The 19334-nt window shown below is 45.7% G+C and overlaps 2 protein-coding genes across 11 annotated transcripts in view; both read right to left on the reverse strand.

Moving 5' to 3' along the window:
* LOC115185950 (steroid 21-hydroxylase) overlaps positions 1–4291 on the reverse strand; it is a 19251-nt gene extending 14960 nt beyond the window's left edge. The window contains exons 1-5 of one of the 4 annotated variants that reach the window (XM_029745858.1): positions 4103–4291; positions 3234–3425; positions 2994–3083; positions 1993–2147; positions 994–1089 (exon numbers count right to left, since the gene is read on the reverse strand). In XM_029745858.1, coding sequence (XP_029601718.1) covers positions 994–1089; positions 1993–2147; positions 2994–3083; positions 3234–3425; positions 4103–4277 — 708 coding nt within the window. In that variant the 5' untranslated portion in view covers positions 4278–4291. The other 3 variants (XM_029745859.1, XM_029745860.1, XM_029745861.1) reach the window with 3 other exon arrangements.
* Positions 4292–12126: 7835 nt separating this feature from the next.
* LOC115185996 (tenascin-R) overlaps positions 12127–19334 on the reverse strand; it is a 35453-nt gene continuing 28245 nt past the window's right edge. For all 7 annotated transcript variants that reach the window (XM_029745868.1, XM_029745869.1, XM_029745867.1 and 4 more), the window contains 9 exons: positions 19077–19196; positions 16664–16819; positions 16322–16434; positions 15680–15812; positions 15029–15180; positions 14703–14799; positions 13849–14010; positions 13367–13530; positions 12127–12672 (listed from right to left, as the gene is read on the reverse strand). In XM_029745868.1, coding sequence (XP_029601728.1) covers positions 12574–12672; positions 13367–13530; positions 13849–14010; positions 14703–14799; positions 15029–15180; positions 15680–15812; positions 16322–16434; positions 16664–16819; positions 19077–19196 — 1196 coding nt within the window. In that variant the 3' untranslated portion in view covers positions 12127–12573. The remainder of the gene's footprint in view (positions 12673–13366; positions 13531–13848; positions 14011–14702; positions 14800–15028; positions 15181–15679; positions 15813–16321; positions 16435–16663; positions 16820–19076; positions 19197–19334) is intronic.

Here is a 19334-nt window from a genome sequence, read left to right on the forward strand (position 1 = left end):
ACCTTTATACCAGGCGGTGTCAGAGGAAGGCCCTAGAAATTGTCAAAGACCCCAGCCACCCCAGTCATAGACTGTTCTCGCTGCTACCGCATGGCAAGCGGAACCGGAGTGCCAAGTCTAGATCCAAGAGGCTTCTCAACAGCTTTTACCCCCAAGCCATAAGACTCCTGAACATCTAATCAATTGGCTACCCAGACTATTTCCATTGCTCTTTTACACTGCTGCTACTCTCTGTTATTATCTATGCATAGTCACTTTAATTACCTACATGTACATATTACCTTAATTACCTCGACTATGTGCCCCCACACATTGACTCTGTACCGGTACCCCCTGTATATAGCCTCGCTATGCTATTTTACTGCTGCTCTTTAATTATTTGTTACTTTAATTTATTTATTTTTTAAGTATTTTTCTTAACTGCATTGTTGGTTAAGGGCTTGTAAGTAAGCATTTCACTGTAAAGTCTACACCTGTTGTATTCGGCACATGTGACAAATGCAATTTGATTTGATTTGATCACCAACCCCACTGGATAACCAGCCTGGTTTGTTTTTCCAACTGTGATATATAACTGTGCTTATCGTGTCTCTGCTTTTAGATACCTTACCCACGCAGTGGTTGATAAAATACATGACTATATTTCCGTCATGGTTATCCCTTGGCCAAACCTGGTGTCTCTCTTCATTCTAATTCTGGTTATGTCCCAAATAACACCCTATTCCCTATATAGTGCACTACATTTTCACCAAAGCCCAAGTAGTGCACTATATAGGGAATAGGGTGCCACTCCTGGTGTATAAACTGAACAGACTCAGAGCACTGACAGATACAAATAGTGTTGGTTTTCTTCCAAATACTTGATTGAGCCTGCCTGGAGCAGCCAGGCAGGCAAATGGGTGTGGTTTCTATTTTTGGGACTTTTCCATTGGTTCCATTGTGCCAGGCAAGCGCAGACAACAAATACTATTTGAACCCAGGTCTGATCCTCACCTCTTTCCCAAAGGCCAGTGTGGTGATGACGTTACTGGCTGCTACAGTGAAATCCCCAGAGAGGTCCGCAGCTCTGCCATTATAGTCCAGTAGCACCTGATGGATCACAGGTCACATATTCAGATAGAAACTCCCTCACTGTAAACTAAATATTGATTGCCTCAATTTAAGAAGATGAGTTACCCCGCTGACTTGTAATTTCAACTTTTATTTTGCTGTAACTTTTTCAATTTGAAACAACTACATCGTCTTTACACAGGGCCACAAACAAGAAGTGCAACAAGTGATACGTCATTAAGTTGTGGTTGGCATGTTGCTGAGGTTGTGTTGCATTGTGTAATCTCCAGTTCAGTCAGTCAGTGTACTGGTACATGCTGGTTTACATTCCTTCTCAGAACACAGTGGATTTGTTCCATTCTGCTGTTCCCTCCCTTGGTACATAAAGTGTTCTGTGTTCCGTGCAACGGATCGAAATACCTGCACGTTGGTGTATGCTCCAGTATAGTTCATTACAATGTTTTGACCCCCAGAAAGGTCGAAGGTCTTCGTGGAGTAAACATTGCAATAAACTATACAGGAGCATACAACCATATAATTACATACAGAACTCTAGAATGCTGAAGCTGAGAGAATCTTTTTGTGAGGGTGGATACTTCACAAAAAGGAAATCTTTATTTCTAACAATTATGAAAGATTTTAGTTCTAGTTTAACCCAGATTAGGATCCTAGCAACATGACAAACAGTCATCCATCTTGGTCAGGGAAGCTTTCCTTTGAGAAACTGATCAAATGTGTTAAAATGTTGTGTAAAACAATGAATTTGTACACGTACAGGTCATTCTGAAAGTATTCAGACCCTTTCTCTTTTTCTACATTTTGTTACGTTACAGCCTTAATCTAAAATGGATTGAATAAATAAAAATCTTATCAATCTACACACACTACCCCATAATGAGAAAGTGAAAACAGGTTTAGAACTGTCATGTGTTTCATCTCTACTTGTCTCAGCTGGAGGGCCTGTTTCTGGATGACCCCGTGGAGCGACTGCTGGGTGCAGCGCTGCAGTGCATTATGGGCCAGACGGCGATGGGCCCTCCACTCCTCACTGTAGTCCCCCAGAGAGATGGAGCGGCCTCCCCCTGACACTACGTCTCCTGGGAGACAGCGAGAGAGGGAGGGAGGGAGGGGTAGAGAGAGGGAGAGAGAGGGAGGGGGAGACGGGTAGAGAGAGGGAGAGGGAGGGGGGAGGGAGGGAGAGAGAGGGAGAGGGAGGGAGGGGTAGAGAGAGGGAGAGGGGTAGAGCGAGGGAGGGAGGGAGAGGGAGGGAGGGAGAGGGAGAGAGAGAGGGAGAGGGAGGGAGGGGGAGAGGGGTAGAGAGAGGGAGAGGGAGAGAGGGGGAGGGAGAGAGAGGGAGGGAGGAGGAGAGAGGGGGAGGGAGGGGTAGAGGGGTAGAGAGAGGGAGGAGTAGAGACAGGTAGAGAGAGGTAGAGGGAGAGGGAGGGAGGGGGAGAGGGGTAGGGGAAGGGAGGGAGGGGTAGAGGGAGGGAGGGAGAGGGAGGGGTAGAGGGAGTGAGGGAGGGGTAGAGACAGGTAGAGAGAGGGAAAGAGAGGGGTAGAGGGGGAGGGAGGGAGGGGTAGAGAGAGGTAGAGGGAGGGGGAGGGAGGGGTAGAGAGAGGTTGAGAGAGGGAGAGGGAGGGGTAGAGAGAGAGAGAGGGAGGGGTAGAGGGAGGGAGGGGTAGAGAGAAACAGAGAGACAGGGAGAGGGAGGGAGAGAGAGGGAGGGGTAGAGAGAAACAGAGAGACAGAGGGAGGGAGAGAGAGAGAGAGAAGGAGAGAGATGGAGGGAGCGATGAGGAAGGGTGGGGTGAAATGGAGGGTGGAGAAAGAGAGTGAGGTGAAGGGTAAATCATTTGAATCAAAAGCAATGTTGGCTCAGAGTAACAGAAGTGAGTGATGGTTGCTGGGAATACTCGGGTGGTTCTAGTAACGTGTTCTTTACCGGTGTAAGAATGTGGTCTCCCAGCAAAGTCAGACCATTTCTTCACCAAGGCTTCTCTGATGATGTCACCACTGTTTAATACCACCATGGCTGCAGCAAACACAAAATACAGAGTCAAGACAAACGTACTGTAATACTGAAACCATTCACATACTGAGGATATCACATGTATAAACTACTATTCTAACTGTCTTCAAACAGAGTTAACTTGAGTCACTTGGTTGGGAGTGACTTCATTACTGGTGTTGCCACACTTGAGGCGGTAGATGTTGCCATAGCGACGTGCCAGGGAGGTCAGGTGACTGGGCAGGTGGTCGTGTGCCAGCTCCAGCATGTTGCCCAGCAGAGGGAGAGAGAGAGGGCCAGGGAGAGAGGGAGAGAGAGAACAGGGAAAGAACTGATAGAAAGAGTGCAGAAGTCTAGACCCAACAGCTTGGGATGGAGGAGGTGGATAACATACAGTAGGAACACAAAGGGGAAGTTGGTTGTCATTATCTTCATAATGTTACTGTTGACCATTGCTAATCAAGCGAAGCCACGTGCCCGTATGGAAAATGACTTGTCCTTTGACCATTTACATTGAGATTTACATAAGGCCTATTCATAGCCTCTAATCGAACGATAAGCAGAGTTCCAGGTAAAGCAGCTTTTGATATAGATTGTTGAACAGACTGTCATAGATTGTCCTAGACCCTTGAAGGACCAATCAGCAGTTGCTACATCCATGATATGTATGATATTAAGGATATGTACACATTGATTCTTAAAGAATATAACTTATAAATGCCTTAATGAGCTTAGTTACACTGTCGTACCTCATCAGAACCCAAAATATGACTTTTTTTTACTCCGATGTTTGTAAACAAAGTAAATGTCAACAAACACTGTAGAGCGTCAAAACATGGTTCCAACTATCATGTTGATATCATGAATAGCTCTGTCTATGAATTTGAGAGAGATTCCATTTCTCCAGCCACATCTCTCAGCTTTTAAACGAAACCGTGGTGGGAAGAGGGCTTTGTCTGTGTTTCAACAGCTCATTGGCCCTTTGCCTGTAGGACGTAGACTGTACAGTACATATTCAGAAGAAAGAGCATTGTATTGATTACCTGCTGACTGCCATCCACTGGGTTCTCCCTGTGTAACGTTGTCTCCTTTTCCAGGGAGGTAGATCAGCAGGATCCATAACAATGTAAGCATGACCACAGCACCCACAATCACCACTGACACATACACTGTCATTATGCAGGCTTTAAGTCTCACTCTCCTTGTCCCCCCAAACATCACCTTTCACTCTGCTCTTCCCTTTTATACAGGACTCCTCACAGACCCTGCATGTGCCACCCCTCTTCAGTGTTGGCATGGTCCTGCTCAAGGATGGGTAAATATTGTCTTGTTACCCTCTGGATAACCAACTATTATTTCAATGTATTTATATGGTGGAAAAAAACAACAGTTGAGAAATGGTACTACGACGAGCGATATCCTTGGATATCTCAGTAACATGTTGACCTGACACACCAAAGCACTGAAGGTCTTTGGCTTCTTCTCATGGTGCAACTGGGTGGAAATATGGCTCCAAGTTGGAGGACGATTGAAGTCCTTTGGTCAGCCGAGGTTAGGTGGTACCAGGGTCTTTCTGAAGGACATGTGATTTTAAAGAGGAGGATGTTTACTTTGCTGGAGAGACTCAGATAGGAACAGAGGTGGAACCTATACAGTATGAGTTCACATAGACGTAAGTCAAAAGATGGGACCAAAGTATCACATTGCAAAATATTAATAGGAATCATTAAAGGCAATTTGAAAAATAAATGTTTTCAGCTGAGATTTAAGAATGATCTGCGCAATCCTCTCTCTTCCCTTCCCTCTCTCATAACTCTATCCTGTCCTCTCTCTTCCCTGTCCTCTCTCATAACTCTATCCTGTCCTCTCTCTTCCCTGTCCTCTCTCATAACTCTATCCTGTCCTCTCTCTTCCCTCCCCTCTCTCATAACTCTATCCTGTCCTCTCTCTTCCCTGTCCTCTCTCATAACTCTATCCTGTCCTTTCTTCCCTCCCCTCTCTCATAACTCTGTCCTGTCCTCTCTCTTCCCTGTCCTCTCTCATAACTCTGTCCTGTCCTCTCTCTTCCCTGTCCTCTCTCATAACTCTATCCTGTCCTCTCTCTTCCCTGTCCTCTCTCATAACTCTATCCTGTCCTTTCTTCCCTCCCCTCTCTCATAACTCTATCCTGTCCTCTCTCTTCCCTGTCCTCTCTCATAACTCTATCCTGTCCTCTCTTCCCTCCCCTCTCTCATAACTCTATCCTGTCCTCTCTCTTCCCTGTCCTCTCTCATAACCCTATCCTGTCCTCTCTCTTCCCTGTCCTCTCTCATAACTCTGTCCTGTCCTCTCTCTTCCCTGTCCTCTCTCATAACTCTATCCTGTCCTCTCTCTTCCCTGTCCTCTCTCATAACTCTATCCTGTCCTTTCTTCCCTCCCCTCTCTCATAACTCTATCCTGTCCTCTCTCTTCCCTGTCCTCTCTCATAACTCTATCCTGTCCTCTCTTCCCTCCCCTCTCTCATAACTCTATCCTGTCCTCTCTTCCCTCCCCTCTCTCATAACTCTATCCTGTCCTCTCTCTTCCCTTCCCCTCTCATAACTCTGTCCTGTCCTCTCTCTTCCCTCCCCTCTCTCATAACCCTATCCTGTCCTCTCTCTTCCCTCCCCTCTCTCATAACTCTATCCTGTCCTCTCTCTTCCCTCCCCTCTCTCATAACTCTATCCTGTCCTCTCTCTTCCCTGTCCTCTTTCATAACTCTATCCTGTCCTCTCTCTTCCCTCCCCCATCTCATAACTCCATCCTGTCCTCTCTCTTCCCTGTCCTCTCTCATAACTCTATCCTGTCCTCTCTCTTCTCTGTCCTCTCTCATAACTCTATCCTGTCCTCTCTCTTCCCTCCCCTCTCTCATAACCCTATCCTGTCCTCTCTCTTCCCTGTCCTCTTTCATAACTCTATCCTGTCCTCTCTCTTCCCTGTCCTCTCTCATAACTCTATCCTGTCCTCTCTCTTCCCTGTCCTCTCTCATAACCCTATCCTGTCCTCTCTCTTCCCTGTCCTCTCTCATAACTCTATCCTGTCCTCTCTTCCCTCCCCTCTCTCATAACTCTATCCTGTCCTCTCTCTTCCCTGTCCTCTTTCATAACCCTATCCTGTCCTCTCTCTTCCCTTCCCCCTCTCATAACTCTATCCTGTCCTCTCTCTTCCCTGTCCTCTTTCATAACCCTATCCTGTCCTCTCTCTTCCCTTCCCCCTCTCATAACTCTATCCTGTCCTCTCTCTTCCCTCCCCTCTCTCATAACCCTATCCTGTCCTCTCTCTTCTCTCCCTTCTCTCATAACTCTGTCCTGTCCTCTCTCTTCCCTCCCCCCTCTCATAACCCTATCCTGTCCTCTCTCTTCCCTCACCTCTCTCATAACTCTATCCTGTCCTCTCTCTTCCCTCCCCCATCTCATAACTCTATCCTGTCCTCTCTCTTCCCTGTCCTCTCTCATAACTCTATCCTGTCCTCTCTCTTCCCTTCCCTCTCTCATAACTCTATCCTGTCCTCTCTCTTCCCTGTCCTCTTTCATAACTCTATCCTGTCCTCTCTCTTCCCTGTCCTCTCTCATAACTCTATCCTGTCCTCTCTCTTCCCTGTCCTCTCTCATAACCCTATCCTGTCCTCTCTCTTCCCTCCCCTCTCTCATAACTCTATCCTGTCCTCTCTCTTCCCTGTCCTCTCTCATAACTCTATCCTGTCCTCTCTCTTCCCTGTCCTCTCTCATAACCCTATCCTGTCCTCTCTCTTCCCTGTCCTCTCTCATAACTCTATCCTGTCCTCTCTCTTCCCTGTCCTCTCTCATAACTCTATCCTGTCCTCTCTCTTCCCTCCCTTCTCTCATAACTCTATCCTCCTGTCCTCTCTCTCTCCCTCCCTCCTCCCATAACTCTATCCTGTCCTCTCTCTTTCCCTCCCCCATCTCATAACTCTATCTGTCCTCTCTCTTCTCTTTCCCTCCCCCTCTCATAACTCTATCCTGTCCTCTCTCTTCCCTGTCCTCTCTCATAACTCTATCCTGTCCTCTCTTCCCTTTCCCTCCCCCATCTCATAACTCTATCATGTCCTCTCTCTTCCCTCCCCTCTCTCATAACCCTATCCTGTCCTCTCTCTTCCCTCCCCCATCTCATAACTCTATCCTGTCCTCTCTCTTCCCTCCCCCATCTCATAACTCTATCCTGTCCTCTCTTCCCTCCCCCTCTCATAACCCTATCCTTCCTCTCTCTTCCCTCCCCTCTCTCATAACTCTATCATGTCCTCTCTCTTCCCTCCCCTCTCTCATAACTCTATCCTGTCCTCTCTCTTCCCTGTCCTCTCTCATAACTCTATCCTGTCCTCTCTCTTCCCTCCCCTCTCTCATAACCCTATCCTGTCCTCTCTCTTCCTTCCCCTCTCATAACTCTGTCCTGTCCTCTCTCTTCCCTCCCCTCTCTCATAACCCTATCCTGTCCTCTCTCTTCCTTGTCCTCTCTCATAACTCTATCCTGTCCTCTCTCTTCCCTCCCCCATCTCATAACTCTATCCTGTCCTCTCTCTTCCCTCCCCTCTCTCATAACTCTATCCTGTCCTCTCTCTTCCCTGTCCTCTCTCATAACTCTATCCTGTCCTCTCTCTTCCCTGTCCTCTCTCATAACTCTATCCTGTCCTCTCTTTCCCTCCCTTCTCTCATAACTCTATCCTGTCCTCTCTCTTCCCTCCCCCCTCTCATAACTCTATCCTGTCTTCTCTCTTCCCTCCCCTCTCTCATAACTCTATCCTGTCCTCTCTCTTCCCTCCCCTCTCTCATAACTCTATCCTGTCCTCTCTCTTCCCTCCCCTCTCTCATAACTCTATCCTGTCCTCTCTCTTCCCTGTCCTCTCTCATAACTCTATCCTGTCCTCTCTCTTCCCTGTCCTCTCTCATAACTCTATCCTGTCCTCTCTTTTCCCTCCCTTCTCTCATAACTCTATCCTGTCCTCTCTCTTCCCTCCCCCCTCTCATAACTCTATCCTGTCTTCTCTCTTCCCTCCCCTCTCTCATAACTCTATCCTGTCCTCTCTCTTCCCCTCCCCTCTCCCATAACTCTATCCTGTCCTCTCTCTTCCCTCCCCCCTCTCATAACTCTGTCCTGTCCTCTCTCTTCCCTCCCCTCTCTCATAACCCTATCCTGTCCTCTCTCTTCCCTCCCCTCTCTCATAACTCTATCCTGTCCTCTCTCTTCCCTCCCCTCTCTCATAACCCTATCCTGTCCTCTCTCTTCCCTCCCCTCTCTCATAACTCTATCCTGTCCTCTCTCTTCCCTGTCCTCTCTCATAACTCTATCCTGTCCTCTCTTCCCTCCCCCCTCTCATAACTCTGTCCTGTCCTCTCTCTTCCCTCCCCTCTCTCATAACCCTATCCTGTCCTCTCTCTTCCCTCCCCTCTCTCATAACTCTATCCTGTCCTCTCTCTTCCCTGTCCTCTCTCATAACTCTATCCTGTCCTCTCTCTTCCCTCCCTTCTCTCATAACTCTATCCTGTCCTCTCTCTTCTCTGTCCTCTCTCATAACTCTATCCTGTCCTCTCTCTTCCCTGTCCTCTCTCATAACTCTATCCTGTCCTCTCTCTTCCCTCCCCCATCTCATAACTCTATCCTGTCCTCTCTCTTCCCTCCCCTCTCTCATAACTCTATCCTGTCCTCTCTCTTCCCTCCCCTCTCTCATAACTCTATCCTGTCCTCTCTCTTCTCTGTCCTGTCTCATAACTCTATCCTGTCCTCTCTCTTCGCTCCCCCATCTCATAACTCTATCCTGTACTCTCTCTTCCCTGTCCTCTCTCATAACTCTATCCTGTCCTCTCTCTTCCCTTCCCTCTCTCATAACTCTATCCTATCCTCTCTCTTCCCTCCCCCATCTCATAACTCTATCCTGTCCTCTCTCTTCCCTGTCCTCTCTCATAACTCTATCCTGTCCTCTCTCTTCCCTGTCCTCTCTCATAACCCTATCCTGTCCTCTCTCTTCCCTGTCCTCTCTCATAACTCTATCCTGTCCTCTCTCTTCCCTCCCTTCTCTCATAACTCTATCCTGTCCTCTCTCTTCCCTCCCCTCTCCCATTACTCTATCCTGTCCTCTCTCTTCCCTCCCCCATCTCATAACTCTATGCTGTCCTCTCTCTTCCCTCCCCCCTCTCATAACTCTATCCTGTCCTCTCTCTTCCCTGTCCTCTCTCATAACTCTATCCTGTCCTCTCTCTTCCCTCCCCTCTCTCATAACTCTATCATGTCCTCTCTCTTCCCTCCCCTCTCTCATAACCCTATCCTGTCCTCTCTCTTCCCTCCCCCATCTCATAACTCTATCCTGTCCTCTCTCTTCCCTCCCCATCTCATAACTCTATCCTGTCCTCTCTCTTCCCTCCCCCCTCTCATAACCCTATCCTGTCCTCTCTCTTCCCTCCCCTCTCTCATAACTCTATCATGTCCTCTCTCTTCCCTCCCCTCTCTCATAACTCTATCCTGTCCTCTCTCTTCCCTCTCCTCTCTCATAACCCTATCCTGTCCTATCTCATCCTCCCCTCTCTCTTCCTCCTCTCTCTTTCTCCCCTCTCTCTTCCTCCCCTCTCTCTTCCTCCCCTCTCTCTTCCTCCCCTCTCTCTTCGCTCTCCTCTCTCTTCCTCCCTCCCCCCTCTCTTCCTTCACTCGCTCTTCCTCCACTCTCTCTTTGCTCCTCTCTCTCTTTCTCCCCTCTCTCATCCTCCCCTCTCTCTTCCTCCCCTCTATCTGCTCTCATAACTCACTTTCTTCACTCTCTATCCTTTCCCCTCTCTCTTCCCTCTCCTCCCTCTCTTCCCTTTCCTCTCTCTCCTCCCTCTCCTCTTCCTCTCCATTGCTTAGTTGTCCCTGTGTCTGGGCTGCAGTCCTCAGAGTCTGTAGAGACGCCCAGTCTCTTCTCGTGGTCTTCATGTTCACAGTGATCAGAGTGCAGACCATCCCCAGCAGAACACAGCCCAGCAATGACGAGAACACTGCATAGAAAGTTGAATCGACAACAAAGGGATCTCTCTCAACGTAAATCAGATGGGTTTTAGTCATTGACACACACACGTCTTCATAGATGACAGCAGACCAGTACTTCCCACTGTCCTCCAGTGAGACGTTAGAGAGCACCAAAGAGGAGTGAAGACTAGACCCATTCATTCGGCCCTCCATATCCTCAAATCATTTCTGCGTTGGCAGACATACAGTATGTTTTGTGTGTCCATGATAACATCGTCCACCAGAGCGCTCTGTCTGTACCATACAACCTCAGCAGGCTGAGTGAGATCAGCGTTACAGCCGAGAGCAGCTTCCCTTCCCTCTGAGAAGAACTCTGTGTGGGACTCGGACTTGCAGCAAGCCAGCAGGTCACAGCATTGAAGAATCCTGAAACCCCTAAAACATCCAGAAGCCTGTGTGGTTCAGCATCAGTGATGGGATGACCAGGGTGTAAGTCCCTGACACTTCCATCCACCATGTACATTTGTTTCCCTTGGCCAGTGAGGTTTTCCTCAGAGGCGTTTTCACACGGCTATTCTAACTAAATCTGCCAGTATGCAACTCTTCTCCACTGGTGTTAAAGCAAGGCAGTGCACTGCATTTTCTCCCAATGAGCAATGGAGATACATTGCCTCAGGCCTCACTTCCATCAACTCCCTGTAAACACATTGCTGGGGCTCCAGTACCATTAAAAGAAAAGATATCTTGTCCTCAGTGGGGAAGTTGGTGATACGTAGAGTGGAGCTGTTCTCAACCATTTGCTATCCCATTTCGTCCTCCAGGAAAGGTGCTAGGGAACTAATGTTGTCCCAAATGTTCAAATATAACCACCGGACGGTCACATTGTCACCACCCCTTGCCGTCCCACACAACATGTCTACTGTCTCTCCTAACTGGATAAATGGCACAACTGGCTTCTTGCCTGTAGTTGTGAAAACGGTGAGGTCTATGTTCTTCTGTTTGGACCCTGTGCCATTTGTCCAGCACTCCACCTTGTAACGCCCAGAGTCTGACTGAGTGAGGTTGTTGATCTGGAGATAAGAATTGTTCCTCAGATTCACAGATAGCTTTTAGACGATCCCATAAGTCTGCATCCAGGGTGGAAGTCTCAGGTGAAGGGTTAGAGGTATTCACAGCAGCAGACTCTCTTCAGCTGAGGATCTGGTGATCAACCAGTAGTCTTCACCCACAGGAGTCGTGGAGAAGGAGGATTCTTCACCTTGTTCTTTCATTTTATAGGCATCAACGGCCAGTAGAACGCTGAGCTTTGTGACTGAAGCCATTCTGCTGCAAAATGTCTGTTCAATAGTTGGAACACACTCAGTCGGTGCTTCTGTGGTAAGACGTGACAAGCCAATAGCTTCATATGTTCAGCTTCATTTCTCTTTCCTCTGGATGCTGCAGTGCTAGAGACCTCACGGAGTTGAGCTCCATACCGACTCATCTTCTTTCCTGGGAAGCCTTGATAAATGGACATTTCAGAGCAGAGTGTGCTGAGTTGTTAGATCAGGAACTAAATGCCTATTGGAGGAGGGAGAAGTGAATTAGATTGTGTTAGATTGTCACTGATTGAAAATGCTGATGGTGACAGAAACACACCAGGGATGTTTAGTCTCATTTTGTGTAGGTGGGTTTGAATCTGTGTCCCAAATGGCACCCTATTCCCTAAAGGCCCTGGTCAAAAGTAGTGGACTACATAGGGAATAGGGTGCCATTAGGGACGCAGCCCGGGTGTGGGTGTTATATTGCATAACTGTCAACTGGAAATGTGTTTAGTAATGATGATTTCACATCTTATTACTGATTACTAACCTGTCCGAGGCCACCTCCTGCACTCTTCTCTCCTCTTGTCTAAATATTTCAAATCAGTTCACAAAATACTGTATCTGTGAACAGAACTGAAATATGTGAAATAAGCATGTATAGCACAGGTGAACTACACATGGTGATGAGTAACCTTGGCAACACCTGAAGAATCCTGTTAGCAGATTGACATCATTCCCATGATGCCAGTCACACACACACAACACCACTCACATAGTTGAGTATAAAAAACCCATCTCCATCCAGGCATTCATTTGCCTCATTTATTCCAATAGAGTGAGACAGTGCATATTTTATTACAGTAGTAGTGGGGTGGGTAACCTTTGTGATGTGCATCAGGTAGAGATGCTTTGGGGTCAGAACAGTAGAACAGTCATAGAGTTGGAGACGGTAAGAGTTTGGTCATAAAACAATACTATACAAAATGCTGCAATCAGAAATATTTCCTGTCTACAAATACAGCTGAGAGAGACAGCATGATAAAGGTACAGAACAGGACCCTGGTGCACTGCACTGTACAGTACAAGTACGGACTGATGCGCTGTCTGTTGTGACGGCTGTTAAGACCACTGGACATGCAAGTTGAGACGGAATTACAGATGCACATTTATGGTCTCTTGGTGCTCAACTTTTCTGTTTCTCAAAGGAAGGGTTTTAGGGCTGGACGAGTCAGAGGACAGTCTTAGCCGTGGGCTGTGACGGAGATCCTGGCTGGTCGGAACTTCATCTCAGTAAAGGGAATGGACGAGTCTTTGCCCTTCCAGTCTATCCACACGACACCCTATAACACAGCACAAGCAGTTGAGTTACGTTCATTTAGTAGATTAAGTTGAGTTGACAAAACTTAAATTCGGTTACATTAGTTGATAAGAGTTGATAGCAGTTGACACAACTTCAAATAAGAAGTCTGTTCAAATCATAGAGATAGATAGAAGACTCTAGTGCCTAAAAGCTCGTTTTAGCGTGGGCATCTTCATTGAGAAATGTCACCATTTTGAAGTAGTCAACTGGGTTGGACTTCCTATGGGTTAGTGAAGGATCTCATAAATCCATCTGAGGGATCAGCCAATGAATTATACATGAGCAAACATTCCATAACTGCAGGTGGCAGTAATTCACAAACCTTGGCTTTATACCTGATCAAATAACACACTCCATGTGGCACTATGCACCTTTTCAGTTTGTTTATAAACTCATAGAAGTCGTAGAATAAAAAGTTAACAAATTCAAAATGAAGATGGCCTTAATGGTGCTGCCCGTGCGCTCACAGATGCCATAATTGGACAGATACAAAGAAGAGTCCTCTATCATTCTCCATGGTTCAAATTGAAACACTCGAGATGTGGTGCAGTGTTTATAGCATATCAACATTGGGGTGCTGTCTTGCAATAGCAAAGACCAGGAAAGGTACTGTAATCAAAATGTCAAAGCAACGACAAAATCACTTAGTGGGAGGATGCTGATACTAGTCGTACCTGGTTGTTGCTGTTGGTGCCATAGAGGCCGTTGAGGTTGGTCTTGTAGCAGTTTTTGTACCACCAGCCGCCCATGTAGGCCCTGGCACAGTGGATGCCCAGGGGGTGGGGTTCCTTGTCTCTGGTGGAGAATGGGCGCCCGTTGTGGTACCTCATGGAGTCACCTTATAGACGTGATGGGGAAGAAAGAAAGAAGGACATTTCAGCATTTGTAGAGTGAGGGACCAATCCTACCACTCACTTCAGTAAAATGTTAACTTTAGTGAAATTATGTGAAAGGGATTGACCTCGTAATGAATATTTGTTTGTGAGCCTATTTGAGTTTTGGTTCCTCAACCTTAAGCACCTGCTTTGCTAGGCTCTGTCCTCACATTCTATCTTGGCTAGTGTACATTCTGCTCTGCTAGGCTCTGTCCTCACATTCTATATTTGCATTCCTTTCTCCTCGGTGTTCCGTTTCCCCTCCATCCCTCCCCTTTTACCTGCAGTGCCGGTGTATCCAGACACCTGGATGGCGTAGTGTTTGTCCTCTGAGTCGATGGTGAAGCTGGAGTAATGGGCGTAGGCCGTATCGTTGCCTGAACGCAGGTCCACTCTCAGGCTCACTGGGCCCATGCTGGTCAGGTTGTGAAGCAGCTCATTACCTGGATGGACGAGAGATAGAGAGAGAGAAGATTAGGACGTCATTTAAAACATACTATGTACTATGTACTCTATGTTCAAGCTGTGAGCTATGTAGAGTACATACGGTAAGCTTTGGTAGTAGCCTCCCTTTTGATGCAGTTAGCATGGTTGGGGTCAATTCCATTTCAATGGTGAGGGTGCGTAAAGAAGGAGGAATTCAGATATGCCGTCATTGTTTTAGCATGACACACAGAGGTTTTAAACTACGGAGCGTGACATGACTCAATGTGCCAGTAAATCAGCACAAACTACTTTTTCGTAAAAAATGTTTCAAATTGCCACCATCTTGGAGATTTACTGAAGCTAATGCAGATTCCAAACAAGAATAATGGAAACCACTGTATAATAGGACGAACTTAGCAAATGAGGTATTTGTGGTAAGTACATGGGGGCCGCCATCTTTATGCATGTCCTCTATTCAGTCAATTCAAGAAGTGGACTGAAATTCCTATTTAAAAATGTTCTTATAGAGAGGATTAAAGAAAATTTTTAAATTGGAAAATTAATTTCTGTTTACTTCCTGAAATGTCTGTTTATTTCCTTCCAATTTACTGAAATGATAATAGAAATGACCCCATCCCTGAACTACAGTTTCCTGTTTGTCCTCTTCTGAGGACTTTGAGTGGATCAGCAGCATTGAGCCAAACCTTACCGAGCCAGAACTCCTCGCTGAGTTTTCCAAAGCCGTTAGTGTAGTCACTCCAGGTTCTGAAGAAATCTGTCTTCCCGTTCATTCTCCTCTGGAACACCTACAGTATGCAACACATTCACAAAGCTGATATTGGAAACAGACTCACCATAGAAAAGAAATATGCATAGATGTCCCACATTTATAGCCATTCTACCATTCCCCCACGTACTATGTCCAACAAAATTCAGCTATTCAAAAGGAAATGTGATTGTCAACCTTTGGAATCAGATGGCTGATGATTCAATCCCATTCAAAGCCATGAGAGAGAGAGAAGCCATGTATCTTACCGTCCAGCCGCCTCCCTCAGTCTCCATGTCACAGTAGACTCTGACTGCCTTTCCTTCCTTGCCCTCTGGGTATAGATCCACCTCTCCTGACTGGAGCGCTCCGTTCAGCAGCTCCTGGGAACACTCCGTGGGGAACGGGAAGCGCAGTTTTCCTGAGCCGAGGGGATACAATTACTATACAATTACTATACGATTACTATAAGATTACTATACAATTACAATAAGATTACTATACAATTACTATACAATTACTATACAATTACTTTAAGATTACTATACAATTACTATAAGATTACTATACAATTACTATACGATTACTATAAGATTACTATACAATTACAATAAGATTACTATACAATTACTATACAATTACTATATAATTACTTTAAGATTACTATACAATTACTATAAGATTACTATACAATTACTATAAGATTACTATGCAATTACTATACGATTACTATAACATTACTATACAATTACTATAAGATTACTATGCAATTACTATACTATACAATTACTATAACATTACTATACAATTACTATATTCTCTGTAAAAGATAAGTAATGCTGCTTCCTTGAGTTGATGAAATGGAGAGACTCATGTGCAAAGTACATTTTCGAAATTCACTGCTGGTCTGTAACACCTACCTGTGATAAACTCAGTGGTGACAATAGATGTGTACTGTCCCTCTCTCTCTCCCTGTACCAGCACCGTGTACTTAGACATAGAGAACAGTCCAGTCAGCTTGTACTCCGTCACCGTGGAGTCCAGAATCACCTCCTGGGGAGATAGAGGACCAGAGAAACAGATGTCTGAAACTGTTTTACCTCATGCACTGTTGTTTCACCTCATATAGTCCGTCCCAAATGGCACCTTATTTCCTATATAGTGCACCACTTTTGACTATGGGCCCTGGTTAAAAGTAGTACACTATAGGAATATGGTCATTTGGGACGCGACATTGTATACAGATGCAGGATCTTCATTTTTTTTTTCTTTTTTTGTTTGTTGGTATTTGAGGTTTAAAAAGTCTTCTGAAGCTTGTAATTTCCACTTTGAAATTTCAGACTTGATTTTCCCTTAAGAAAAAATGTATCAGCCCTTATAAAAATGTCCATTACTTATAATAAACATAATTCACAGTTTCTGTTGCGGCAGGATTCTTTTCCTGCTGTAGCAAACTGGCTCAAATGAAGATCCTACATCTGTAGCATTGGTATACAATATAGCAGCAGTATAGTTGTGGTATTAAGTTCATATGAATGCATCATGTGAGGAATAAAGCTCACCTTGGCCTCCTCTCCTGCCGTCTGATAGGTCACTCTGTATCTGCTGAACGCAACACTGGGGGATTTCCATGATACAACAGCAGAACGAGCGCCCACCTCACCGGCCTTTACAGCTGAAGGACAAACCATCACACATACAGGTACTTTCTGTCCTGGTTCTTTTCCCTATACAGTAGGACCTCAGAAATACCAACGTGTCGGAAATAGAGGTCGTTTGGAGCACTGAAATGTTTGTAACTTTGACCGGTCAGTCCGTAACTCTGAGCTTCTATCTTTGAGGTTTTACACTGTAGTTACATGTGATGTGGTGCATGTCAGTGTGTTTCCACCCTGTGTACTCACCACTGGCAGTTGTGAAGGTGGTAGTGATGGCTGTGCTCTGCAGACTGTCTTTCTGGCTCAGGGCTTTGACTGTGTACAGGGTGGCTCTCTGCAGCCCTCTCAGCTGCTGGTCTACTGAGTTACCAGACACCATCACTGTCACTGTTACATTAGGAGCTGTGGGAGAGACGAGGGAGGAGGGACAGGGAACGCAGCTTAGGCTGAATCACAGCTTGGAACGTGAGTAGAACAGTATACAATGTACAGGTGTAGTTATACTAGCTATGGTACATAGTATATACTACATGAGGTTGGTGGCACCTTATTTGGGGAGGACGGGCTCGTGGTAATGGCTGGAGCAGTTCCTATGTGTTTGATGCCATTCCCTTTGCTCCATTCCAGCCACTATTAGGAGTCGTCCTCCCCTCAGCAGCCTCCACTGGTCTACAGTGCCTTCTGAAAGTATTCAGACCCCTTGACTTTTTCCACATATAGTTACAGCCTTATTATAAAATGGATTCAATTGTTTTTTCCCTAATCAATCTACACACAATACCCCATAATTACAAAGCAAAAATATATATATATATCTTTTTTGCTAATTTATATATAAAAATATATATATATGACATTTACATAAGTATTCAGACCCTTTACTCAGTACTTTGTTGAAGCAACTTTGGCAGCGATTACAGCCTCGAGTCTTCTTGGGTATGACGCTACAAGCATGGCACACCTGTATTTGGGGAGTTTCTCCCATTCTACTCTGCAGATCCTCTCAAGCTCTGTCAGGTTTGATGGGAAGCGTTGCTGCACAGCTATTTTCAGGTCTCTCCAGAGATGTTCGATCGGGTTCAAGTCCAGGCTCTGGCTGGGCCACTCAAGGACATTCAGAGACTTGTCCTGAAGCCACTCCTGTGTTGTTTTGGCTGTATGCTTAGGGTTGTTGTCCTGTTGGAAGGTGAACCTTCTCCCCAGTCTGAGGTCCTGAGCGCTCTGGGGCAGGTTTTCATCAAGGTTCTCTCTGTACTTTGCTCCGTTAATCTTTTCCTTGATCCTGACTAGTCTCCCAGTCCCTGCCGCTGAAAAACATCCCCACAGCATGATGCTGCCACCTCCATGCTTCACCGTAGGGATGGTGCCAGGTTTCCTCCAGATGTGACGCTTGGAATTCAGGCCAAAGAGTTAAATCTTGGTTTCATCAGACCAGAGAATCTTGTTTCTCATGGTCTGAGAGTCTTTAGGTGCCTTTTGGCAAACTCCAAGCGGGGTGTCATGTGCCTTTTACTGAGGAGTGGCTTCTGTCTGGCCACTCTACCATAAAGGCCTGATTGGTGGAGTGCTGACCAAGGCTCTTTTCCCCCGATTGCTCAGTTTGGTTGGGCGGCCAGCTCTAGGAAGAGTCTTGGTGATTCCAAACTTCTTCATTTAAGAATGATGGAGGCCACTGTGTTCTTGGGGATCTTCAATGCTGCAGACAGTTTTTGGTACCCTTCCCCAGATCTGTGCCTCGACACAATCCTGTCTCAGAGGTCTATGGACAATTCCTTTGACCTCATGGCTTGGTTTTTGCTCTGACATGCACTTGTCAACTGTGGGACCTTAGACAGGTGTGTGCCTTTCCAAATCATGTCCAATCAATTGAATTTACCACAGGTGGACTCCAATCAAGTTGTTTTATTTTTTATTTAACTAGGATGATCAATGGAAACAGGATCCACCTGAGCTCAATTTCCAGTCTCATAGCAAAAATGTCTTAAAACCTGTTTTCACTTAGTCATTATGGGGTATTGTGTGTAGATCGCTGAGGAGTTTTTTTATTTAATATATTTTAGAATGAGACTGTAAAGTAACAAAATGTGGAAAAAGTCAAGGGGTCTGAATACTTTCTGAAGGAACTGTATAACTATATGTATGTATGTATGTGTCACGTCCTGGCCAGTATAAGGGTTAATTGTCATTTTAGTTTGGTCAGGACGTGGCAGAGGGTATTTGTTTTGTGTGGTTCGGGGTGGTGTGTTAGTTAGGAGGGCGTTTGATTTATTATTTCCGGGTTTTGAGTTATGGTCTACGTTGATGTATTTCTATGTGTAGTCTGGTTGATGTATTTCTATGTTAGGTTGATTGGGTTTGGGACTCTCAATTGGAGGCAGGTGTTTCCTCGTTGCCTCTGATTGAGAGTCCTATATATGGGTAATTGTTTGGTGTAGGTTTTGTGGGAGATTGTTTCTTGTCTAGCATGTATGAGCCTGAGAAGACTGTCGGTATATCGTGAGTTCGTTTTGCTGTTTTTGTGTTCATTTTGATTTAATAAATGTTCAAAATGTACAAACACAGTCCTGCTGCATTTTGGTCCTCCTTCACCGACGATAACCGTGACAGTATGTATGTATGTTCACCGTATCTTTTCATCAGGAAATGATACCACACTCACTTTTTGCAGACTCATAACTGATGATGAAGCGGTCTACTTGGCCCATGGCGGGGGTCCATTGCAGCACTGCCTTGGTATCTGTTACGTTAACTGCTTGGAGAACAGTTGGAGGGGCAGGTACTGCAGTCCAAAGACAATGTGTTTTACATGGTGAATTTAGCTAAATAACAATTATTGTTATGCCTTTATGTCATGTTTTAAAACACTTAATTGTTGTCATATTGCAGAGCAAGAAACTGAAACTGTGGGTAAAAATAA

Source organism: Salmo trutta, chromosome 3 (assembly GCF_901001165.1).
Source record: "Salmo trutta chromosome 3, fSalTru1.1, whole genome shotgun sequence".
In the NCBI taxonomy this organism is placed as follows: domain Eukaryota; kingdom Metazoa; phylum Chordata; class Actinopteri; order Salmoniformes; family Salmonidae; genus Salmo; species Salmo trutta.